The sequence below is a fragment of the Lissotriton helveticus genome, chromosome 11 (assembly GCF_964261635.1).
Source record: "Lissotriton helveticus chromosome 11, aLisHel1.1, whole genome shotgun sequence".
Taxonomy (NCBI): Eukaryota; Metazoa; Chordata; class Amphibia; order Caudata; family Salamandridae; genus Lissotriton; species Lissotriton helveticus.
The window spans coordinates 292,516,224-292,542,827 of NC_136072.1; the positions used below are offsets into that span (position 1 = coordinate 292,516,224).

Consider the following 26,604-nt stretch of genomic DNA (forward strand, 5'->3'; position numbering starts at 1 on the left):
GTCCCTTGAAGAACTCTGCTGCACCACCACGTGCAGCTCCCTGTCAGTTGGCGAGTGTAGCCCTGGGAGGGGAGGAGATGGTTGCCCATGGTGGGGAGGGTCCCGCAGAGATGTCCCTGGTCTCTCTAGGAGACATGGAATTGGTCCCTCCACCCCCTCTGCCTAGTAACACTAAGAAATATAGGCAGTGGGTGACCATTAATGGCCATAGAGTGGAAGCTCTCAGAGACACCGGAGCGAGTGTGACAGCTGTCAAGTGTCACTTGGTGTCCAGAGAACAGGTTGTTCCCCACGCATTCTACCCTGTGATAGCTGCTGACAACTCCCAGAGAGAGTGTGAGGTAGCTCAAGTTTCCTTTGAATGGGGGGGAGTTTCAGGTACTCTTCAAGTTGCTGTAAGGCCCGCCATGCCTGTTGATTGTCTCCTGGGCAATGATTTGGAAGACTCCCCTTGGGCTAAGGTGGAGAGGGAGACACATTTGAAAATGTTGGGTGTGCCAGAGTGGGTGTGTGCAACCACTCGATCCATGACAGCAAGTAAGGGTGTTGATGGGGTTCTGGAGCCTGAAAGTATGGCCCAGGACCCAGCTGTGAAGAGAAGAGGCAGGGGGCGCGGGAAACCGTCCCCCGTAGTTCCCGTGGTCCAGGAGGAAGCAGACCTTGAGGGGTATGCCCTGGAACCCACAGGTGAACAAGTTGCTGAACTGGGAGACCTGCCCGAGCTGACCCACTGGCAGCAGGATGGTGGTCCCTCCAGGGAAGAATTCTGTGCAGAACAGAAAGTGTGCCCTTCTCTTGTGGGTATGAGGCAGCAGGCCTCAGCCCAAACCTCAGGTGATCAGTCAGGGTCACATTTTGTTTACTGGGAGAACGACCTCCTGTATAGCGAGCCTAAGGCTGCTGAGCCTGGGTCAGCCCGTGTGCTGGTGGTACCCCAGCGCTTCAGAGCCTTCCTACTGGGTTTGGCTCATGACGTTCCGTTAGCTGGACATCTGGGGCAGGACAAGACCTATGACAGGCTTGTCACCCATTTTTATTGGCCTCAGATGAGAAGGGATACAGATATCCATTGCAAGACCTGTCAAACTTGCCAGGCAAGTGGGAAAAGCGGGCGAAAGCAGAAGGCTCCCCTCCAACCTTTTCCCGTGGTCAGTACCCCCTTTGACCGGGTGGGGATTGACATTGTTGGGCCCCTGGACCCCAAGACAGCCCTGGGCAACAGGTTCATCCTGGTCTTGGTGGATCATGCCACACGGTACCCGGAAGCCATCCCTCTCAGAACAGTGACGGCCCCCGTGGTGGGACGGGCACTGATGGGTGTTTTCTCCCGAATGGGGTTCCCCAGAGAGGTGGTGTCAGACCGGGGCACCAACTTCATTTCCAACTATATGAAGTCTTTGTGGAAGGAGTGTGGGGTAACTTACAAGTTCACCACTCCTTACCACCCTCAAGGTAATGGGTTGGTTGAAAGATTCAACCATACCCTTAAAGGCATGATTATGGGTCTTGAAGAACCAATGAGGCGTAAATGGGACGTCCTCTTGCCATGCCTGTTGTTTGCTTACCGTGAGGTGCCACAAAAGTCTCTAGGGTTCAGCCCCTTTGAGGTTCTATATGGTCACCCGGTAAGTAGACCTTTGAGTCTGGTCAAAGAAGGCTGGGAGCAATCTCCCAGGAAACCTCCCCAGGATGTATACAGTTACATGCTGGCCTTTAGGAACCAGACTAGGCGCTTCAGAGATCTTGCTCAGACAAATCTGGAGGCCAGCCAGGAGGAGATGAAGCGGTGGTACGACCAGAAGGGCACTCTGGTAGAGCTTCAGCCTGGACAGAAAGTTTGGGTTATGTCCCCTGTGGAACCTTGTGCGCTCAAGGACAGGTGGACTGGACCATTTATGGTTGTGGAGAAAAAGAGCGATGTCACCTACATGGTGGACTTGGAATCTCCCAGGAACCCCTTGCGGGTCCTGCATGTCAACCGTTTAAAGCCCCACTTAGAAAGGTCCGAAGTGGGCATGCTCCTAGCTACAGATGCTGGAACGGAGGAGGAGAGTGAGCCTCTTCCTGATCTCCTGTCTGCAAAAGAGCAAGATGGGTCAGTGGATGGTGTTGTCCTCTCTGACACACTGACCCCTGAACAGCAGCAGGATTGTCGCCAATTGTTGGGACAATTCCCTGATCTGTTTTCCTTGATTCCTGGTGTCACTCAGTGGTGTGTCCATGATGTGGACACCGGGGACAGCACTCCTGTGAAGCACAAGGCTTACAGAGTGACTGGCAAGGTCAGAGCATACATCAAGGAGGAGGTCTCCAAAATGTTTGCCTTAGGGGTGGTTGAGTCCTCTAGCAGTCCTTGGGCCAGCCCAGTGGTCTTGGTCCCAAAGGCTGCAGCGCCTGGTGCTTCACCGGAACTTCGGTTCTGTGTGGATTACCGAGGACTCAATTCAGTCACCAAGACTGACGCGCACCCCATCCCCAGAGCTGATGAGCTCATAGATCAGTTGGGGGCTGCCCGGTACCTTAGTACGTTTGATCTAACGTCTGGGTACTGGCAGATCGCCTTGACTGATGGGGCAAAAGAGAGGTCAGCATTCTCCACACCAGATGGGCACTACCAGTTCCGGGTTATGCCCTTTGGGATGAAGAATGCCCCTGCCACCTTCCAGAGGTTGGTCAACCAGGTCTTGGCTGGACTGGAGGATTTCAGTGCCGCCTACCTGGACGACATCGCAGTGTTCAGCGCCAGCTGGGAGGAACACTTGCGCCACCTCCAGGAAGTGTTGTTGGCCCTGCGCAGAGCAGGCCTCACAATCAAAGCCAGTAAGTGCCAGATTGGGCAGGGTTCAGTGGTGTACTTGGGGCACCAAGTAGGGAGCGGCAAGGTGGCCCCCCTGCAACCCAAGATTGATACCATCCTGGCATGGGCACCGCCCAAAACCCAGACTCAGGTGAGAGCCTTCTTGGGTCTCACGGGTTATTACAGGAGGTTCGTCAAGGATTATGGTAACATTGTGCACCCCTTGACTTCGCTGACTTCCAGGAAGCAGCCACGACTTGTGATCTGGACTGACGCCTGTCAGACGGCCTTTGACACCCTGAAAACTGCAATGTGCACAGCACCCATACTCCAGGCACCCGACTTTTCTAAAGAATTTGTTGTCCAGACGGACGCTTCAGAGCATGGCGTGGGGGCTGTTCTAGCTCAGGTGAATGAAGAGGGCCGAGACTTACCTGTAGCCTTCATCAGTAGGAGGTTACTTCCCAGGGAACAGAGGTGGAGTGCGATAGAGAGAGAAGCATTTGCTGTGGTCTGGGCGCTGAAGAAGCTAAGACCCTACCTGTTTGGGACTCACTTCCGGGTTCAGACAGACCACAGGCCCCTCAGATGGTTGATGCAGATGAGGGGTGAGAATCCAAAGCTGTTGAGGTGGTCCATTTCCCTACAGGGGATGGACTTCACGGTGGAACACCGCCCTGGCACAGATCACGCCAATGCTGATGGTCTGTCCAGATTTTTCCGCCTTAGTGATGAGGACTCCCTAGGGTAAGGGTAGTTCTCCCCACATTTCAGCTGGAGGGGACACGTGTTAGACCTGGCATCATTGGCATGAGTCTCTCCTCCATTTTTTCTGTTTGCCTCCTCTGGTTACGATGTTTTTGCTGGTAAATGCTTTGGGCACTGTGCCACTGCTGATCAGTGCCACAGTGCAAGTGCTCCCTATGTGAAATTGCTGTATTGATTGAATTCCATGTTTGGCTTATTTGGTTTACTGTCAGTCCCTAGTAGAGTGCACCAGGAGTGCCAGGGCTTGTAAATACAAATGCTGCTAGTGGGCCTGCAGCACGTGTTGTGCCACCCACAAGAGCGGCCTAGTAAAAGTATGTCTGAAGGTCTACCATTGCTAGACCACGTGCAGTCTGGTACTGTCACGCAGACTGTGCAAGTACACCTACTTGCCAGTCCCTAAACCTTCCCTTAACTTCATGTTAGTCACCCCTATGGTAGGCCCAAGGGCAGGGTGCATTGTAAGCATAAGGTAGGACAAGCCTGACAAGGTTGGCATGTCCTAATAGTGAATTACAGCCATATTCGTTTTTCACTAGTGTAAGGTAACCTGCTCTCCATCAGTTAGAATGGGCTGCCAGGATTATTAAGGCTATAATCCTAGCGGGCTCGGGGAGCATGGTGCAATGTCGAGTTTGGTATCCCTGAACTCAGGGTTTAATAACGCATCCGTTTGTGTGGATGGTTTTTGGACTCTGTGTTTGAAAATAGCACTTTTAGAAAGTAGCTATTTTCTTGTCTAACTGTCTACCGGTCTCTGCTGGTTCTGGTGTGCGTGTGACAGGAGCTGGGTGGCTCCAGAGGTCTGAATGAGTCAGTGTGGGGTGAGTGGGGCATTTGCATTGAGAGTAGGGGAAGAGTAGCTCCTGATAGCCTGCCCTGCCTGATACAATGCTGGCTCCGCCCCCCTGCCAGGCGACTGATGACTCTGTGCCTGCCTAGGACTTTCCTGGCCCACCTCCTGCCGGGCAACTGATGGCCCTGCCCCTGCCAGTGACAATGCTGGCTCCGCTCCTGCTGGGCGGCTGAAGACTCTGCCCTGCACAGTGAATAGGCCAGGTGCTTCGGCCTGGCAACACCCACCACAAACCCAAGATGGGGGGAAATTCCCCTGCATGGACAAAGGGATCAAAGCCAAAAAGGGGTATAAGAGAAGGACCCCTGAACCAAGAATTTAGATCACTTCTGACAAGGAAACCTGAACCAAGGACAAGAAGCCTGCTGATCTAAGGACTGCCTACCCCTTCTGCCAGAGTGCTGTTTGTTGGGGGAATCCTGCATTGCTTCTTTATTTTTGCAAGGGAACCAGGAGAGAGGAACTGTGTGTGTACTCTCAATCTTTGCTAAGAAAATCTCCAAGGGCTGGAAGAGTGCCAGTCTCCTGTTGAAGTCACAGGGCTAAAGGACTTCATCTGCTTAAAGTGCTGTTTGCTGGAACTTGTGAATCCAGCACCTCTGAAAGAATCCAGCAATCTCGACGCCGACGGACGCCGCCGAATCCAGCTCGACATCGTGAGTAACGGCTCCAGTGTCCCGCTTCCTCGACGCCGGCCGCCGGGCCCGATCGACGCCAGTAGCGACGCCAGTGAGTAGCGAGTTCGGCTCCAGCTCCAAGTGACCCTGTGTCGACGCCGCTGCTGATCGCATCAACATCGAGCCCTCTCGACGCCATGAGCGCTGCTCACTCTTGCAACATCGACATCGACGACGCCGTATCCTGCTTCATCTCGTGAGCGCTGCTCCTGCCTGACTTCGGTCGACGCCGCTGCAGATCGCCCTGACTCCGAGGCCCGATCGACGCCGAAGACGCGACGCCGGACATCTCGACGCCGCTGATCATCGAGTGCTTCACTTTTCCAAGGTACTGTGTTGTGGGGGTCTGTGCGACTCCGGGCTCGACGTAGCGCTCCTCGCGGTCGACGCCGAACCTTTGGATTAACTTTGCCTCGACGTCGTGTGACTCCCGTGTGTGTTACATTGTTGCCAAGAACTGTGTTATAAAGAAGAAGAGTTGCTTTTGATACTAAAGACTTTGTGCTAAGAAGAAACCGTGCTTGAATTATTATTTTTCCTTCCAAGAGTATTTATTAAGACTGTGGTATATTTTGTCGTTATTTGGTCTTGTGCTAAGCCTTATATAAAAATCCTTATTTTTATAATACTACTGTGTCGTGTCCATTTGTAGTGTATTCACTTTATTACTGTATGTGGTCATAAATGCTTAACGCACTGCCTCTGAGATAAGCCTGTCTGCTTTGCCAAGATACCAAGGGGGTGAGCAGGGGTTATCTAAGTGTGTGATCCCCTTGCACTGACTAGAAAAGGTGTGTCCCTATTTGTCAGAAGTGTATACCTCTGCCAACTAGAGACAGCCGCTTCTAACACTTCTCATCTATGTTAGGTAACTCATTCACATGGAATGAACTCTACACAGGGCCCAGTCTGCTAGGCATTAGAATTTGTCTTTTCTGGAAGGAGCCGCCTCCTCACTGCACAGTGCAGTGTTTCCTTCTCCTCTAAACAGGTCTCCACAGGGGTATAGCTTCAGTAGAGGTGTCTAAGATTCGACACCCCAAAATAAATGCATTTATGGTTTGGTAGTAGGGCTGGGGTCCCTAATTTAGGTCAGCCTTGTCTGTGCAGTTTTTTGCATAAAGCCAAGAATGAAAGACAAAAAAGTGACCTTTGATGTAAACAGGGGAGAGAAAGAGAGAGAAAGACAGAGTCAGAGACAGAGATAGCCATATGGTGGCTGAATTTCAAAATGTGAAACCACATAACCTGGAATTAATACCAGCTTCCCTGCTTGTCCAAACCATGTGCTCCTGGTCATGTATTTTATTTCACAGAACCTCTGTTTTCTTTATTATCACATGTGAGTCACTTTAAAATACTTGCGTTCAGGATGTACGCTGTACAAGCACCTCCCATATTTCATTGAATAGACTGTGATGTTGTTCCGTCTTTAAGAATTTTGCCACATTTATGGTTCATATGACTACTCACTTGCCACTTAGTTCACTAATGGCATTTTTGTTGGGGGAAGAACCATGAATGTTTAAAACAATTATCACTTTTGATAAATGTCTTTCTAGGCAGTGATATAATCTAATGTACCAAGGTGAAACCCTTCTGTATGTTAAAGAAACACACTTTTTAGAATTTTGAAGAGATTGCCTCATATTTTTTCATTACGTTTCTTGCACAATATACACACCAAAGGTTTTTGTGACTTGACTTGTTAACATACTCTTAGAGCCAAGTCTGACCCATGGCTCGGCTCTGGCTCTGCTCATGCTATTTTCGAATTGGGCTTAGTGCATGGAGCCACAAGTGAATTGATAAAATGATTTGTAAAGGCGAGGAGCCCTACGCACATGCACACATTTGAAAACTCTACCATCAAGGCTTCTTGTAGCAGAGTGGAGGAAGAGTGCATACAATGAAAATCAATTTAATGTATGTGATCCAATGGCAGGGACTCCAGTTCGTTGTGTGTTGTATGTGACCGTAGTCCTGAGTTCCCAGGAGAACTACCAGGCACAGGAGAGACAGGCAGGGACGTAGCTTCAGAAAGTGTGTTTGGGGTGCTACACCCCTCAAATGCATTCTTGGCTGGTAGTTGGGTCAGGGGGCCCTGATTTGGTTCTGCAATGTCTGTTTCTGCTTTTCTCATTGTTTTCATTTCACCAAGAGACTTAAAGTTGCTCCTTTTTTGGATCAGGATATTAACTAAATATAGTGATCAGTTTACAAAGAAAGTAGTAAATCTTCACCCATAAAAGTACTCCATGAATGGGTGCACATTTACTACTTTTTGGAATTCATAAACATTGGCAGTAGTAAGCTTGAAAAGCTGCACCATTCTTAAACTTCCAGGCATACTACTGGCACTCAGACACCCAGAAATTGATGGAATGAATCCTTGTAAATAGACTAACCAGTGGCAATCACCCGAGGTAACATTTCAACCCAATGTTTTTCACCCAGTGAGCCAGTCATACCGAATGCAAACTTTTGAGATTCACACACCCACACCTCCATGACTTATCTACATCCTTGCATGTCACAGCAACATGGATTTTTTCAGAGTGTAGATCATGATCCTGGATTTCTGCGGGTACGGTGACAAGCTGAATCCTGGTAGACATTCTTCGCAGAGTGGGCCTCTCAGTTCAGATAAGTACAACTACAGGCTCGATAAATGGGACAGTGACTTACCATGCATTGGGAACATAAGGGAGAAGATGAGTCAAGCCAATATCCAAGCTTCCCTTTAAAAAGTAAACACTCTTCTAACTGGCACAGAGTGCACCTTCCCGACTTTCATCCCAGGCTTTTTGGATAGCATGGAGAGAGGATTGCATCCACCCAGCATAACAATTAAGAATGGCAAGTTCAGAGGCCTAATGGGGGGGCAGCAGCTGCAAGAAGGCGGTCGCGTTTTAAGATCGCTCCAATGGGAGACCCACCATGCGACAACCACCCCTGCCATTCGCTCTCTCTTAGCTCAAACTGGAGCCGGATTGTAGCTGTCTTTCAAGCCTCTATAACCTTTGGAAGGCTGCCTTCTTGAATGACACCCTCCCACGCAGCCTTCCTTGCGGCCTGCAGTGATCATCAGAGCAGGCCTGAGAACCATGGCGGCCTTGAGCACATGCCTAAGCAGCTCACAAGTCGAGGGAGAAGAGTGACCAGGCTCTCGGCGACTATGGACAACCCAGGGGTACCTGACGGAGTGGCAAGTTTACCGCGCACCCGCCTACCGCCGTATGTGCTAGCCTGGGGGTGAGGAACGGCGAGTGCAACCCTGAACGTCGCTGATGAATTTGGCTCTAGCAAGGTCCACATAAATTCAAAATCCAGAAAAGGCGGACTCGCATTTTGTATCGGGCAGCAGTGTAGTGGAACTCCTCACCTCTTGATCTCTGCCTTACTGACAACCATCCACAATTCAGAAAGAAATTAAAAACTTGGCTGTTCTCGAGTTAGTGATTCTTCTGTATTTGAGAAGACCTGCTGTGGGGTTTTCGTCTAGTTGAAACATAAAACCCCCATTGAGCTTCAGTTGAGGCCCTGAAAAGACACTGCTAATTCCCCTGTGTATGGCCATCTACATTACATGATTAAGGTTGGTCCACACTGTTTTGGCCCCCCCTCCCTTTACTGGTTCCTGGTATGAGCACCATAATTATTGCTAAACAGTAAACTGGGGGCATGCCGATAGTCAAGCCCCCGAGCCCTAAGGTGACACGAAATGGTAGCCAAGTGTACCTGCAGTGCCAAACCTCTCGAGCCTGCTATGCTCACAGTTCAGAGGGGGATCATCCTCACAAAACAACAAATCTACCGTAAGCACCCCTCATAAGCTGGGAACTCTACACTCTCTAAGTGAAGCAGTTGGGGGGCTGCACAAGCCTACATACTCTTGGACTTGCAGCACACCTGGTGTCTTCAAGGCACATGAGGAGGCTATGCCCATTGACCGGCCCCTATGCAGGCACCAGACTTTTCCCCTTCCCTGCAGCAAATGTAGGATTTTCCTCCCAGGGATAGCCTTGAAGGAGCCCCTCCCCGCCCATTCAGGAGGAGATCGAGTGGCACTGGTATGTACGGACTGTGTCCTCAGATGCCCGCCCATGAGTTGGAACGTATTACAAGTAGGGCTGGGATCATTGTGACGGCACTGGCAGGATCACCCCCCCTTGAGTGACTTTCCTGATCTAGCTATTCCACTGCCACAGAGAAGACTTGTGAAGGAGATTGGACTGTTCATGTCCCCCCTTGTACCATACTCTGCCAGGGTGTGAGTGGTGAGGCAGGTCCCAGCATGACCTCGCACAGCCTGTGGAGCTCATCCGCTAACACCAGAGCACAGCATATGCCTTGGGGATTAAGGTATCCTAGTCTGGGGTGCCAGAGGTGCCCCTGAAATGTCATCAGATCCCCATCAGGAAGAGTAGACTCTCTCTGCTCCAACTGTACTTGCCACCCTGCCTTCTGGAATCTCTGGGGAGGCCAGGGGAATGGCGAGTCTTGGAGTGCAGGGGGTGGGGGGGTGGGGGTGGACTGTGAAAGACTACCATTTCAGCCGGCGTGTCCCCGGCCGGGCATGGCTGTCACTCCCTTAAACTTGGTGGCCAGTCTGAGCGGCTGATGGGGAGACGAAGAGGTGTGGATCCCCAACCGGTGGGATGTCAGATCACAGAGACCACGGCCCTCAGTGACATAGAGACGATGCCAGAAGAATCTCCCACAACGCTCACAGATGCAAAACTGGATAAAATATTGGAAGCAATTGCAGACACTAGACAGAAGCTGCGTAGCAGGGTTGATGCAGTGGCAATTGAAGTGGGTTTGTTCAGGGAAGATCAGTGAAAACTAACTACTCGTGTTACCCACATAGAAAGAGCCATAAATAAACTCCAATCCGGACTATCGGAACTCACTCTACCATCCTCACTTGATGGGCACACATCTTTTGGGTCATAGGGGGAGATTTCAACAGTGTCCTTGATACGCACCTAGATCGGCCACCACCCCCTCACCCCCCACTGCTCCCTTCCCTGGTGATGGCAGCTGCTACCTGCCATTCACAATGGCTAATTCATTGATCACTACATGACAGCCGGTGGGTCCTGAACCCCGGGGTTAGAGACTATTTTTATTATTATTCGTCCCCGCATGAGCTATATGTGCGATTATAGGTCATTGATGTAAAATACCTGGGAAAATATTTCTCTGACCACAATCCTCTTCAACTACATCTAGGTAGGGGGGCATTGCAACCGCCAATTCCCACGTGGCATTTGTTGCCCGCCATGTTAGAGGGCGAGGCCTACAGGGAGGAGACATATAAGTAGCAGTGGCATGTGCAGGTGAGAGCGGTGGGGCGGTGGGGCTGGGGGGGATTTCGACAGACGATAACAAGGGAAAATTAATTAATAAGTATTCCCTCATCATTGTCTGTCAAAATCCCGCCCCACCCGGCCCCACTGCCCCACCGCTCTTACCAGCATGGGCCGCAGCTGCGTTCAAGGCTATATCCCAATACTACACAGACAATTGGGGCTCGACCACCTCTAGGACGATATAATTGGAAGTATTGTAGGTAGTGATCAGAGGTCAATGCATTCACTCGGCGGCAGGCCCCAGAGCTGGCCTGCATATGGACTGATTGCAGACTAATGCTTCACTAGGGGCTTTGGAGGAAGTAGCCAGATCAGACGCTGAGTAGCAGCCGGCACTAACAATGTCCTTAAATAACCACGCCCAACTGTTACAGCAGCTAGGTTGCCTGGAATTCAAAGCATACAAGGCAAAAATGCATGCTGAAGGGGACAAATTGGGTCACCACTTGTTTCTAACGTACTGCAACAACTATATCCCCAAATCACTATGATTAGAGTAACCCCAACGCACATAATTACTAGCCAAGCGGAAATACACTTGGACTTCACCATACATTACCAGATGCTATATGACCTCCCAACCCCATAGATCATCAGGCACACACCGCTATTTTCTTGATGGAATTACTTTACCTGCCCTGATCCCTTGGACAGGGAGGAGCTCAATGCACCTATCACAATCCAATAAATCTGATTGGGCCATCACAGAATCTGCCAAACATAAAACTCCAGGCATCACCGGGATTACCCGTTGAGTTCTACAAAGCTTACAAACCTCTGTTAGCCCCTAAGCGGAGTGGTTCAATGAGGAGCTACTTGACCTGAAAAAAGAGTGCAAACATCTAGAATGTGCTTGGCGTAAACACTTTGACTCTACTCACAAGGCCAACTTTTGTGCAACCTTGAAGGTCTGCCACGGGCAGAATGGGATTACATAATTTCTATGTAGGCAACATTTATATGTTGCAGCACTCTTGTGAACTTTTTTTGATACTCAAATCCCTCTCCTCTTTGGACTTAGTCTCAGCATTGATTCCACTGTCAGAGGACTATTGCAATATGATGATACGGTTGCCACCATCTATCCTTCCTTCTCTGAGACTGAGACTGTCAGAAATGTTCCTACTCTCAAGACTTAGTTCAACTCCCCAGTGGATAGGGAAGGTCTATCTACTCTCAAATCCACCACTGTGAAGGCATTATTCTCACTGCTGGCAATTATAAGTCGGAGGCCCCCTCAGATCCTGCTTATCCAGCTATTCTGGAGTGAAGTCAAAATGTTATTGTTCCTCTGCTTTGCTATCTCCTTAAACAGCTCTTTCAAGTCAGGAGAGGTTCCTCAGTCCTAGTAACATGCCACTATAGTGCCCCATGTAAAAAAGCCTCTACTGGATTCCATGAAGCCATTGAATTTCAGGCCCATCTTACTGCTCCCCTACTTCTCTAAGGAAGCTGAAAAATATATCAATCAACAACTCTCAACGTTCATCAAGGCAAGAGCCCTGCTTCATAAAATACTCAATCAGGTTTTCCGCCCCAGTACATTACAGAATCGTCATGATTGTTTGCCTCTGAATCCGTTCACCAGGCTGGAGACAGAGGGAACACCACGGCCTTGCTTTCGTTGAATCTCTGTACAGCCTTTGACACCATATCCCACAGCATTCTACTTGAACGGCTGTGGGGCTGTGGTATTGGTGACAAGGCACTGCTGTGGTGTGCCTCCTTTTTGCACAAAAATCTTTCTCATAGAAGGTTTTTTCACTGCAGCTGGGGGTGCCTCAGGGCTCTTCATTGAGCCCTACTCTCTTCAATTGGTACAAGCGTCCCCTGGCTGATATCATTGGGTGCTATGGCTTTAACATCATATCTCAGGACGTGGCCAATACTGTGGCTCTGCTTTGATCTTGCCTGTCGGAGGTGACTGAGTGGATAAACCTCAGTTGTCTCAAGCTAAATTGTAGGATGACGGAGGTTCTTATCCTCAACTAACAGCTTTGAATCTGGCCTTCAACCTGGTGGCCTGAGTTGCTCGGGCTTTTACCAGTACCCAAACAAAGAGTCAAGAATCATGGCATCTGGTTTGACTAAAAGCTTTTATTTGATAGTGAAATCACAAGTCTATCAGGACAATACTTGGGATCTTAAAAGCCTTAAACAAGATTCTTGCCTTTTTGCCTGAGTCAGCTAGGAAGACAGTAGTCTAATCCTTGCTCATGTCCAGGCTGGACTTTTATAATGTCCTTTATTTAGGGGTATCTCAGTCACAACTGATGAAACTCCAGCAGGTGCAAAATGCAGCAGCGCAGCTGCTGCTGAATCTTCCAAAACTATACCCAACAGCCCCAGCATTGGTGAAACTGCAGGGCTACCTTTGAAGGAAAGGGTTGCCTTTAAAGCCTTGTGATACTGCCATAGAATTTTTAACAATAAATGTCCACTGAATCTTTTCCTGCTAGTCACATCCTACTCCCCAAGAAGAAATCTACAGACAGGGGCTTTGTGATTTATTTTAAAATCACATAGCACACGTCGCTATTTTTAAACACTACACGTCTTAGACGCCGGAGTCTACCTAATTAGACATACGTGTCACATCTTTTTTATGGGGGTTCAATCACTCAGGAATAAAGTCTTGCAGTGAGTAGTATTGGCCCCTTTTTAAACCACTTATCACTTTTAGAACTCTTGCACATATAAAAAAGAAAATATACCCGCTCCACTGTAGTCAGGTGTCGAAGAACACCCTGTTGGCACTCGGCCTTCGGGGTGGGATCCCGATGATGAAGCATGTCACCAACCAGGTTGGTGAGTGAGGGGTCTTCTAAAAGGACATGCTTTGTCCTGCAAAAAGGTTGGGCACACTGTGCTTCACTGAGCCTTAAGCTCTAGGTACAGAGCCTTTCTCTGTTACGCCTCCAGGGGGAACTCCTCCATATGTTGTTGAATATTTGGCAGGTACTCAGGATTCGCTATAAATTGGTTGAAATCTGTGCTTTTTGTCCTGGCAGGCGAGCCGCCGGAGATTCCGCAGTCGTGCCCAATTCAGATTGAGCCGGTTGGGTTAAAATATTTAGGTATTTATATAACGCTCGACCCAAAGTTGAGGTACGCAAATAACTTAGGATCCCCTTTGACCCGATGTAAAAAGGATGTGAAGCGCTGGAGAGCTCTTCCACTATCACTGGTGGGGAGGGCCACACTGTTCAAGATGATGGCCCTACCCCGGTTCTTATATGCACTACAGAACTCAATGGACCCAGTGCCGATCTCCTATTTTAAGGAAATAGAGACACTTCAGAGGCAGCTTCTTTGGGGCGGTGGACCCCGAACAGCGTTTGTTAAATTAACTCTTCCATGGTATGACGGGGGAATCGAACTCCCAGATTTAAGAAAGTACAATTGGGCTTCGCAATTAGCGGCTGTTAATCATATAGTTTATGGACCCCCCTGGAGATCCAGGCTACCCCATGGATCGCGGGCTTGCGCCCGGTGGAGAGATTACTAGAGCTTTATACGCTAAGCCGGGTAGGTTTGCACTGTCAGGCCCAACAGCTCATGAAGTACAGGTGTGGCACGCGGCTAATAGACATTTAGGCTGGGAAGGAAAATTGAAATTGGCCACTCCCCTACTAAATTCAGAGAGACTCAGAAGCTTGTGGAAGTCTAAGGGATTTGATAAATGGGATCCTATAGGGATCGCCCAGATAAAGGATGTTTGAGGAAGAGACAAAATACATACTTTTGATTATCTGAAGCAACAGTACAGTCTGCACGATAATGAGCACTGTCGCTATAGACAGGTGATACATGCTCTCCTTGCACACGTACCCGGAGACGGGGTGTTTCCAGAAGCCTCTCCTCTAGAGGATCGTGCACTGGACGGGCGCCTTCCCGAGAAGACCATTTCCCTGATATATAGGGAGCTTGTCAATAACATGGAGAGTCCGCTGGAACGGGTTAGGACTCAGTGGAGTGCAGATGGGTTGGAATTAGACGACGAAGACTGGGTGGAGCCAGTCTTCTCCCCGAAGGTAGTGGCGATTCAGATGAGGCTCCGGCTTGTACAATTAAAGATCTTGCACAGATCAAATATCACCGGGCCTCGATTAGTACGAATGGGGCGAGTGGGGAGTGGAGAGTGCAGGAGGGAATGTGGAGAACCTGGCACCTTTATGCATATTCTTCGGAATTGTGTGGCTATCCAGGCGTTTTGGATAAAGGTGCATGACGAACTGAAGGAGGTTCTGGGTGAGGAAATAGGACCAGAGGCCCGAAGGTGTCTATTGAATGTGTGGGAACCTGAGTGTATACCGGAGACAGTGGGTGACACCGGAATACATGGTGGCTAAACAAAATATTGCTCAGCTTTGGGGAGTAAATCAGCCGCCCGAGTCTCTAAATGGGCCGAGGACTTGGACTGGTGTATGTTAAGGGAGAAGTCTGTGTATGTGGCCAGGGGTTGCCCGGGGAAGTGGGGTAAGGTCTGGGGAGCATGGAACAGTTACCGTGGAGAGATTTGTGAACCACCGGTGCCGCAACTGGAATTGGAAGCACAGGAATCCCTGTGATCATGTCAAAACAGATATAGTTGCATGCGATTCTGTACCTGTGAATATTGGCCTACAAGATGGACATAATTTGATATCACCTGATGTTTTTATTTGAAGTCCCTTTCTTTGTAATATGAATTCATTTTTGTTGATTGATTAATAAAAAGTTTTTTTTTTTAAATATAAAAAAGACGAAAATCTTCCATGAGCTGCAGATCAGAGGGGAGCGCATTCCAGGCCGCTGCAGTTTTGACAGAGAGCGACTGGCCCCCCCCAAACGTGATCTGCAGAAACGAGGAGTAACCATCCGCCGTAGGGAAGCAGACAGCAGAGATCGATTGGGCACATAAAGAGTAAAGCGCCTCCTAAGATACACAGGACTCTGGCCATGAAGGGCTCTGTGTGAAAGGGTAAGGGCTTTAAATTGTACCCGCTGTGCCACCGGCTCATCACTTGGCTCACCTGAGCCCTGGCACACACCACTCAGGACCCCTTATTATCAACCCGCAGGTGCTGGGAGAGGGACATAGGCTGCGACCTGATGCCCAGGGAATGGGATAAGGCATGTCACTATTCACGTAAACTATCACGAAACGCTATATTTCAACACATATAACATAATATCATGACTGGGAGCGTATCTCACACTGGCATGCTTACATAAAATGTTCAGATCAGCCTCTCTCTGTCCTAGATGCTGCGTGTTGAACGCCACATGGCGCACATTTACTGGAATTGCCTGGCCATTGAGACCCCATGGAGGGAGTTTACCAATGGGTTGTGGGAAGTGACGGGTCACAAAGACATGCTCACAATGGAGGGGGTGCTGCTAGGCTTGTTTAAGTGGAAGAAGGCTCAGAAAGTAACTAACAGTTTCATAGACCTGGCTCCACTCATTACCTGTTGGTCCATTGCAATACATTGAAAAGCAGACACACTTCCGGGATTGCAACAATGCTACGCTGCAACACTTAAATGAGGCATGACCGAAGCAGTGGCACTTAGACAGGAGGAGAGAGATACTATTTCGCACATAAGCACTGCAATAAGTGCATTTGATATTGCTAACATCAATCCCACCCCACTCGGTATGATTTTATTAGACGCAGAAAAGGCGTTTGATCGAGTGGGGCGGGAATTTTTTATGGGCTATGTTGACAGCATTTGGAATTAAGGGATCATTTTTGGTGTAGATACAAGCACTCTATGAGAACCCCTGTGCTAAATTGACTTATTTAGATCTTCAGTCATCTAATTTCCCGGTAAAATGTGGCACCCGTCAGGGATGCCCTTTATCACCTTTATTATTTGCTTTGTATATAGAGCTGTTTATTGTTAAGTTAGAAAATGATATGCGAATAAGGGATTTTAAATCAGGGGCAAACTCATTGAGAGTAGTCGCTTATGCAGACGATATTGCGGTCTTTTCAAACCGGGGGAAGCACTAAGTATAATAACTGAAGCAGCAGAACAGTTTGGATAAGTATCTGGTTATAAATTAAATGTTAATAAGACACAAGTTCTTCTTAATTATAAACCATAGAGACCTATACCTGGCGCTTGCCCGACTGTTACATACTTAGGGGTTAAAATAACGTCAAGGATTGATCAAATAATATCATTAAATTATGATGAACTATTAAAAGAGACGAGTAGGTGGCACTCATTTCTGATTGGGATAACTGGGAGAACCAATATTATTAAGATGAAAATTTTGCCCAAATTTCTTTATCTTTTTCGAGCCATACCCCTCCGTGTCCGAAACATATTTTTTTTTAATTAGAAGGCGTATTAAGTAGTTTTATTTGGGGTTATAAGAAGGCAAGGCGAGCGATAGATCGGCTAAAACTTCCCTATTGCCAGGGTGGTCTAGAGTTCCCAGACTTTAAACTATATTTTTGGTCAGCCTGCTTCACACGACTACGCAGCCTTATAAATCCAGCCAACACAATCTTTAGCCCTAAGCTTATTTTGGGGACAGAGAGCCATATGTTTTTGTACAGACTTAATGATCCTAATTACTTTAAAAAGGTCAAGTTTAAGACTCTACGTGATGAGGTTTTTACTTGCCGTTCAATTGTGTTAAGCAAAAATATGTCATGCTACCACAAGGAATTACCTCTTTGGCAGAACCCAGGGCTACCTAAAATATTCCATGATCTGGTAGGAAAGAAATTGGATAATAGTGGGGTCACGTGTATGGGACATCTATATGATCATAATGGATTTGTTTAATTCGAAAGGTTACAGGAAAAATATAAGTTACCAGAATCTATGTGTTTTAAGTATTACCAGATTAGAGATTTTTTTTGTTAAACAACTAAAATTGGAGAAGACAAAGGATTCAGAGATATGGGGCCTTTTTTATACTGGGGGATTAGAATCTATGATAAGTAGAGCATACAAATGGCTTAGTATTGGGAGACCTGATGACTGTGACAGAGTAGCGGAAAAGTGGAGTGGGATTCTGGGGACATCAGTGACGAAAGGCTGTACACGCGAATAACTTGAGATTACAGCAACATCGCATGATCTGTTTGTTATATTATACTCCCGATAGAATCGTAAAATGGTCATCTGGTAACAACACTAATAATGAGCTAACAAAATGTCAAAAATGTGGGTTACATGCGGCAGGTATTAAACATATGTTTCGGTTGTGTTCAGAATTGACAATGTTTTGGTAGAAAGTAGAAGATGTCTCACTCCAACAACTAGGGATAGGGGAACCTTTACAGATGTCTGAGGTTATGTTAGGATATAGCTACAGAAATATAAACTGCACAAGCTTGGTCACTGTTTTTTTAGTAGCAGCAAGACTAACAATAGCTAGGGTGTGGACATCCCCGAAGCCCTCAACTGTGATGGATTGGTGGCTTTTAGTGAGGCAGATTTATGATATGGAATTTGCATTGGCTGGGTCTAGAGGGACACGATCAATGACTAAATGTATGGCAATATGGGGAAATATTTTTGAATGATAATATATACTGTTTAAATCAGCTAGGTAGAAATAGGGAAAAAATCCTCTATTAATTTTTAATTTGTTTTTTTCCTATCTATGTATTTCTTCTGTTTTTTCACTTTCCGGGAAGAAGTAAACTAAAATGATTATTTGTTTATATGTGCACTGTTGATACATATTGTGATGCCTTTATCAATAAAAAATGTATTAAAAAAAAGAAGCTTACATCACCACAGAACATGCATACTTAAGGCGTTAGCTGCATGTAGCTCACCGACATCTCTCTGGAGAGAGTACCTAACTCACTGAGAGGAATGTATAGTAGGACAAGTGAGTGAATATGCAGGTTCTGACACCCTACTCAACTTAGGTGATATTCCATGTCAGCGCCCTGATAATTCTACTCAGAGACCTGCTATTCAGGCCTGCCAAATTTCTCAAGTGCATGAGTGATGTGGTTTCTTTGAATTCTGGGACCTGTAGTCTTGTTCATTGCATTATTACGAAACAGGGCTACAAGTCTCACAATTTGAAGAAAAGAAAACCTGAACAGGAGCAGCACATCACACGGACCTCGGAAAACTTGGCAGCTCTGGTTGTTTGTGTTGATTCTTTAGTTTCCTGTGTGTTGAGAAATTGCAGCAACCTCTAGTAGGCCAGTGTTATTTGGAGCAGCCTCGCCACAAGCTCTGAAGCTATACTCTACAGTCACACAGGTACCAATATTTTTTTTTAAGTTGCGTTTTAATGATGTGTGCAACCCCAGCCTCCGTGGTGTACCTGTTCAAAACGTTGAGGACCGCCACGAGCTGTCTCAGAAGTGACGCCCGCCGCCTTTTAACAAGGGTGGAGTCCAGTAACCCTGTGACACTGGAGTCCAGTCCGTGTTTTATGTCACCCATAGAAGTGTATAATCTAACAGAAGTATGCGGCTTTAAGGCTGTGCCTGCAAGTTGAGCGCGTGCAGGAGAGACAGGCAGCGAAGAGCGTGTTTTCACTTTTGATCTACCTAATTGGTGCTTTCAAAGACTGAACTGAATTAGGCAAAGAACGAGGCCCCTTGTTAAATAACTCAGTGCGACGTTTGGAAACTCAAAGGTCTTGTTGTTTTCCTTCCCCTGTGACGCTCTGAGCAGCCGAGCGCGTGCGGTTTGGTCCTTTACGCTCCCGCACACCTCTCTTCACTCAATGGAGTCCTTCAGCAGTGTCCATTCTGAAGAGGTCACACCTGCTTACGTTCTGTGGGGTAAGTCCGCGCTGTTCCGCGATTTACAACACACCGATATTTGAAACTCTACATTTAGTTTACTCCCCAGTTGTGGTTGCTAAGTAATCCCACTACGTGTGTGGAAATTCAACCCCCTGCTTTTTTAGCAGATAGAATTTCGCACGCTAGCATGTGTTTAAACCAATACCAAATACAGTACAACGGAAACTACTAGTCCCACAATGCAAAGTGGTGTTGCCAGTGCAAGAAAACTTTAATATTATTTACTCTCCACGGTGTTTAGCGCCCGGGATGACCCCCCGTAAATATGCAACGTGAAGCAGTGAGAATCGAGCAGAGCTATATTATTATTTGTAGCTACGTTTAAATTGTGACGGAAACCTGCCACCTCCCTCTTTGAGCAAGAATGCGGGTGCTGTTTGCGCTAAATTCACGTCCTGATGTAAATTAGCGTTCATCGCCTGAAAGGTCTAAGCGCCATCCAAGAATACCTTTGTTTTAACTTCCCACAAGCGTCGCGACCCCGTCTTTTAATAACATGCTTAATACATTGTTAATTATGTAAATGAAACAGCCGTGTCTTTTCCGTTAGTTTGTGCCTTTAGGGCGTGTCAAGGCCGGGCCAAAAGTGCCTCTGCTATAGTACTGGGTTCACAAACTAGCAGTTGGAATTACAAGCACATTTGTTCATATTATTCCCTACGTCTGTATTAGCAAATAACGTATTTGTGGCGTTTGCTCCGTTGATTTTCGGCTGAGGAACCCTTGTGCAAATGGCTGAAGCAAACTCTGGCCTTGGGCACCTAGTATAATCCCGTTTTGGGCACAACCTGGAAACGCCCCCCAAAGTGAGATTCGAGCCCTAATCGCGTTTAGGAACTTCGTGGGCTTAAAATGTTAAGTTTTATATATTTTTTTCCAAATCAAGTTAATTTGTTTTGTAATATGCCAATTGAGGCCATACAAACAGTAATACTGATAAACATGTTTCAAATAAAAACATTTTGAAAAACTGTTAAAATAAAATGCATATTATAAATATCTCCATTATTGTAAATTTAAGCCTAATACGTGAAAAAATCACTTCAGAAAAGTGCACCGCTTGGTTCCCACGTTACATATATTCTTATTGTTAACATCATGTATCTAATGTAGGAGGAAATACAAAACTCAGAAACTATCCGATCTCATTTAAGCAACAGCTGGAGTTCAATTTATGAATGGCAAAGCATAATGTCTAAATGTTTAAGCCTTAACCATGCCCACCAAAGCTTCTGCAAAACATGCATACATACATGATGCTGTGTACCTAGAAACCCATGCCCACTTCTTCCTTCACATACAGTTGGAAGCCCCCCTCCACGGCAGCTCTGGACCCCCTAGGCCCAAAATCAGCTACTGACCTAGTCTAGGACACCCCCCGCGCCGCACGGCCACCAGCTGCTGCGTGCGCCTCCCACCTGCCTGCCTAGCTGCCTCAGCTGCCGCCGTCTGACCACGCCCCCCTACCTCCGAGCGGCGTGGTCTGTGCTCCTGTGCCCCGCTGTCCTGCCGTGTGCCCCTCTGCTTTCATTGTGTACTGCTTTAAAATTGTTTAAATCTTGTAACTTATTCTTTTTCCCTTTTGTGACTGCTTTCGCTCCCCCGTGTAATCCCTGCCCGCTTCCCGCCACCGCCGCTGACCACGCCCCCTTTTTCTTTGTGTACCCTCCCCCCTCCCGCCTCCCAGCTGCTCCGCCCTCCCTCGCACTTGGCCATATATGGCGACCGTGCGAAGCAGGTGAGAGTGACCTAGTCTAGGACACCCCCCGCGCCGCACGGCCACCAGCTGCTGCGTGCGCCTCCCGCCTGCCTGCCTAGCTGCCTCAGCTGCCGCCGTCTGACCACGCCCCCCTACCGCCGAGCGGCGTGGTCTGTGCTCCTGTGCCCCGCTGTCCTGCCGTGTGCCCCTCTGCTTTCATTGTGTACTGCTTTAAAATTGTTTAAATCTTGTAACTTATTCTTTTTCCCTTTTGTGCCTGCTTTCGCTCCCCCGTGTAATCCCTGCCCGCTTCCCGCCACCGCCGCTGACCACGCCCCCTTTTTCTTTGTGTACCCTCCCCGCTCCCGCCTCCCAGCTGCTCCGCCCTCCCTCGCACTTCGCCATATATGGCGACCGTGCGAACGCGCAGCGGTCACGCGCAGCGGTCACGCGCAGCGGGCGTGCCGATTGTGCGCCGAAGGCGCGCCAAAGGTAAGCCCGTCTGCGCCCGTTGCGCCTGGACCGCGCCCAGCGCCGGAACCCCTGGCCCCCGCAGACCCCAGCCCACCCGCCGGACGTACGACGCCGCCACCCTCAACGCACTCAACGCCGGCCGAACCCCTGGATGCTACCGAGCCACCCCGAGACGCACCCACGGACCCTTCAGCTGCCGCTCCTGCAAGTTCACCTGCATCCGGACCTGCACTACACCCGCACCCACCAAGACCAAGACGAGCAACAACAGCAGCCACCTGAAGTGCATCCTGCTCAACACCCGCTCCGTCCACAGACACGCCGTCGAGCTCTGGAACCTGCTCGACACCACAGACCCAGACGTCGCCTTCCTCACGGAAACCTGGATGAATGCCTCCTCAGCGCCCGACATCGCCATCGCCATCCCGGACGGCTACAAGATCATCCGGAGAGACCGCGTCAACCAGACAGGAGGAGGCATCGCCATCATTCACAGGAACACCATCCGCATCACGACCAACACCGACGACACCATCGCACCCGCCGAACACCTGCACTTCCAGATCCACGTCAACCCCAAGACCACCCTCAGAGGCACCCTCATCTACAGACCCCCGGGACCACGCACACAATTCAGTGAGGACATCGCCGACTTCATCAGCCCGCTCGCCCTCCCTTCCGCTGACTACATCCTTCTCGGGGACCTCAACTTCCACCTGGAGAACAACGACGACCGCAACACCACCACCCTGCTGGATAACCTCGCAAACCTGGGACTCAAGCAGCTGGTGACCACCCCCACCCACCTCGCCGGACACACACTCGACGCCGTCTTCTCATCCAGCAAAGACATCGCCTTCAGCCACGCCACAGGACTCCACTGGACGGACCACAGCTGCGTCCACTTCACCTTCAGAAGAACGACGATCCACCAGCAACAGGTTGCCCGAAGAAGCTGGAACAAGATCACAGCCGACCAGCTCGCCGCTTCCCTGAGTCAGCACCCTCCCGCCAGCTCAGCGAACCCCAGCCAGGCCGCCGACAACCTCACGAAGTGGATCAGCAACTGCGCGGACGAACTCGCCCCTTTGAGGACCCCGCCCAGCAGACCCGGCAGCAAGAAAGCCCCATGGTTCACCGACGGACTCAAGAGCTCCAAGAAGAACTGCCGAGCCCTCGAAAGTCTGGAGAAGGGAACCAACACCGGACAACATGACCACCCTCAAGCTTGCCACCCGGAAGCACCACCAACTGATCCGCGCCACCAAGAGAACTGCATTCAAGGACCGGCTGGACAACAACGCACACAACTGCAAGGAACTCTTCAACATCGTGAGAGAGCTCTCCAACCCCAACGCCGGAAACAACGACATCACCCCATCGCAAGATCTCTGCAACTCCCTCGCCTCCTACTTCCACAACAAGATCACGGACATACACAACAGCTTCAGCATTCAACCATCGCACACAACGACCGCAGCAACGCCGCCCACCACCACCCTCCGCGCCTGGACTCCGATCAGCACCGATGACACCGTCCGCATAATGAACTCCATCCACTCCGGATCTCCGACCGACCCCTGCCCTCATCACGTCTTCAAAGAATGTGTGTGGGGACTGCACTCGTGAATCAGATTTAACCTGTTTGTACGGTATGTGTGCGCGTTGGATTAGTGCCTGCACACTATCAATAGCTAAATGAGGGGCCTGGTGACAGAGGTGACCAGGACTCCAGCGTGCACCAACAATATCAAATTATCCAATCAAACAATATATTTCATGTTATAGTCACATATTTAATCATTATTCATTGTATTGTTTCACCAATTGCATTACATTTCAAGTAAATATCATAAATAAAGTCCAGTGCAAAGTATATCAATAACAACAATTTAAATAACGTCATAAATTGCATCAACCCAATGCATTTCGGGGCTACTAGCCCCTTCGTCAGGGGTCCGTGTAAAGAAAAGGAAAGAAAAAGAGAAGGAAAACTAAGTTACTTCCAGTGCTTGGGAGGACGAATATTAACATATAATATGTTAAACATTAATCTTACCGCAACTATGAACAGACGAACCCACTCTTGGATTCGATGAATAGCGTGGCGCGTAGCTGCGTATAATCTAAGAAATGAGTGAATATTGTGAGAAAACTCAATGTTCTATGAACCAAAAATGTGTTTATAATAAACGCACAGTAGTGCTCGTTACCTGAATGCTGGTGGTTGGGGTAACTGAAAATAAATGGACAGGCAGAGTGTATCACGTTTTTGGATAAGAGTAAACCGATCTCAGATTTAAACAGTCAACGTAAGAGAACTGAAAATAATACTGAGCTCACCTGCTGAATTAGTAGTAAAGCGTTTTTATCTGCGAAATTTAAAGAAAAAAGGAGGCTGATAAGCATTCTACAAATGCATGCTCACGAATAAATATCCCTCAGCAGTGCAGGGACTTGCATTAACCTGATGAAGTTCGACGTTCATTAAGAGACGGCAGTTTAACGAGCAGTTTGGCGAGCAGTCACCGCGTTCTGTGAAAACAGTAAGCGGTTTGGGACTTAGAAAACGTCAACAGATTGGGTTTGCAGAATAACAAAACTCGGTAGCTTAAGACGTGAATCAGCTGCTATGAGAAGGCGGAACTCACCGCAAAACTCGGCCGGCTGGTCAGGAATGACCTCCACACCCGTACTTGCGTGAACACAGCTAGTCCCTTTACCATGTTAGTAACTCGTGAAATTTGAGAGCCGACGAAATAGAAAGCGGACTATTACGTCCTGAAGAGAAGCGCCATTGCTAAATGCCTTCGGCCATGCTCTATGCATTAGTATATGCAAAGAATTAGTTACCTATACTGTTTTAGAAGGTTAATACAAGATGAACGTGTATCCTGCTAATAAAAGAAAATGAATGGAAAGTTTTTCACCACTTTCCATTCCTTTTCTTTTATTAGCAGGATACACGTTCATCTTGTATTAACCTTCTAAAACAGTATATGTAACTCTAATTCTTTGCATATACTAATGCATAGAGCATGGCCGAAGGCATTTAGCAATGGCGCTTCTCTTCAGGACGTAATAGTCCGCTTTCTATTTCGTCGGCTCTCAAATTTCACGAGTTACTAACATGGTAAAGGGACTAGCTGTGTTCACGCACGTTTCGGGATTTTGAAGAAACTGAGAAAGGTCCTGGACTTACTCCCGATCGGTGCCCGTCAAACCCTGGTTCATGCTCTGGTGACAGCTAGGTCGGATTACGGGAACCTGTTGTACCTGGGGGCTCCAGAAAAGAGCATGGCACGCCTGCAAGTGCTGCAGAATGCGGCAGCACGTCTGATTCTCAGGCTGCCCAGAAGGGCGCCTTCTAAGGCGGCCCTCCAGAAGTTACACTGGCTCCCTGTGAGGAGAAGAGTGGAATACAAAGCCCTCTGCACCTGTCATCGAATCTTGAATGGCAGGGCACCCGACCCGTTGAATAAACTGATTGAAGTGTATCAACCTGCACGAGCACTAAGATCCGCAGGGGGCGGTCTTCTGAGGATCCCCAGAGTTAAGAGAGCCCGCATGGGAGGTAGGTCCTTTAGATGCCTAGCGGCAAATAATTGGAATAAACTACCAGCGGACTTGCGCTTGGAACCGGAGGAAACGAGGTTCCGAGCGAAACTAAAAATATTCCTTTATATCAAAGAATTGTCTGCTTAGTTTTTGTGTTCCCTGCACGCTGCCTCTCCCACTTTCAGCGCGTGGACACGCCGGTGTGCGTAACGCAGCGCTTTTATAAATGTCCCTAATAATAATAATAATAATAATAATAAAGTACGGGTGTGGAGGTCATTCCTGACCAGCCGGCCGAGTTTTGCGGTGAGTTCCGCCTTCTCATAGCAGCTGATTCACGTCTTAAGCTACCGAGTTTTGTTATTCTGCAAACCCAATCTGTTGACGTTTTCTAAGTCCCAAACCGCTTACTGTTTTCACAGAACGCGGTGACTGCTCGCCAAACTGCTCGTTAAACTGCCGTCTCTTAACGAACGTCGAACTTCATCAGGTAAATGCAAGTCCCTGCACTGCTGAGGGATATTTATTCGTGAGCATGCATTTGTAGAATGCTTATCAGCCTCCTTTTTTTCTTTAAATTTCGCAGATAAAAACGCTTTACTACTAATTCAGCAGGTGAGCTCAGTATTATTTTCAGTTATCTCTTACGTTGACTGTTTAAATCTGAGATCGGTTTACTCTTATCCAAAAACGTGATACACTCTGCCTGTCCATTTATTTTCAGTTACCCCAACCACCAGCATTCAGGTAACGAGCACTACTGTGCGTTTATTATAAACACATTTTTGGTTCATAGAACATTGAGTTTTCTCACAATATTCACTCATTTCTTAGATTATATGCAGCTACGCGCCACGCTATTCATCGAATCCAAGAGTGGGTTCGTCTGTTCATAGTTGCGGTAAGATTAATGTTTAACATATTATATGTTAATATTCGTCCTCCCAAGCACTGGAAGTAACTTAGTTTTCCTTCTCTTTTTCTTTCCTTTTCTTTACACAGACCCCTGACGAAGGGGCTAGTAGCCCCGAAATGCATTGGGTTGATGCAATTTATGACGTTATTTAAATTGTTGTTATTGATATACTTTGCACTGGACTTTATTTATGATATTTACTTGAAATGTAATGCAATTGGTGAAACAATACAATGAATAATGATTAAATATGTGACTATAACATGAAATATATTGTTTGATTGGATAATTTGATATTGTTGGTGCACGCTGGAGTCCTGGTCACCTCTCATCACGTCTTCAACAAGGCCGACACTGTCATCGCACCCCACCTGCGGGACATCATCAACACCTCCTTCGACACCGCCACCTTCCCGGAGGGCTGGAAGCATGCCGAAATCAGCGCTCTACTAAAGAAACCAACAGCGGACTCCACCGAACTCAAGAATTACCGCCCCATCTCACTCCTCCCGTTTCCAGCCAAAGTCATCGAGAAGACCGTCAACAAACAGCTGGCCGCCTTCCTCGAGACGAATGAATCCCTCGACCCCTCACAGTCTGGCTTCCGAGCCAACTACAGCACCGAGACCGCCCTCATCGCTGCCACCGATGACATCTGAGCCCTGATGGACAACGGAGAAACAGCGGCCCTCA

General features: G+C 48.2%; 1 protein-coding gene across 1 annotated transcript in view; it reads left to right on the forward strand.

Annotated features, from left to right (window-relative positions):
* The first annotated feature begins 18,885 nt into the window (after nucleotides 1-18,885).
* LOC144791901 (nucleoplasmin-like) overlaps nucleotides 18,886-26,604 on the forward strand; it is a 409,526-nt gene continuing 401,807 nt past the window's right edge. The window contains exon 1 of the mRNA XM_078666694.1: nucleotides 18,886-19,240. Coding sequence (XP_078522820.1) covers nucleotides 19,183-19,240 — 58 coding nt within the window. The 5' untranslated portion in view covers nucleotides 18,886-19,182. The remainder of the gene's footprint in view (nucleotides 19,241-26,604) is intronic.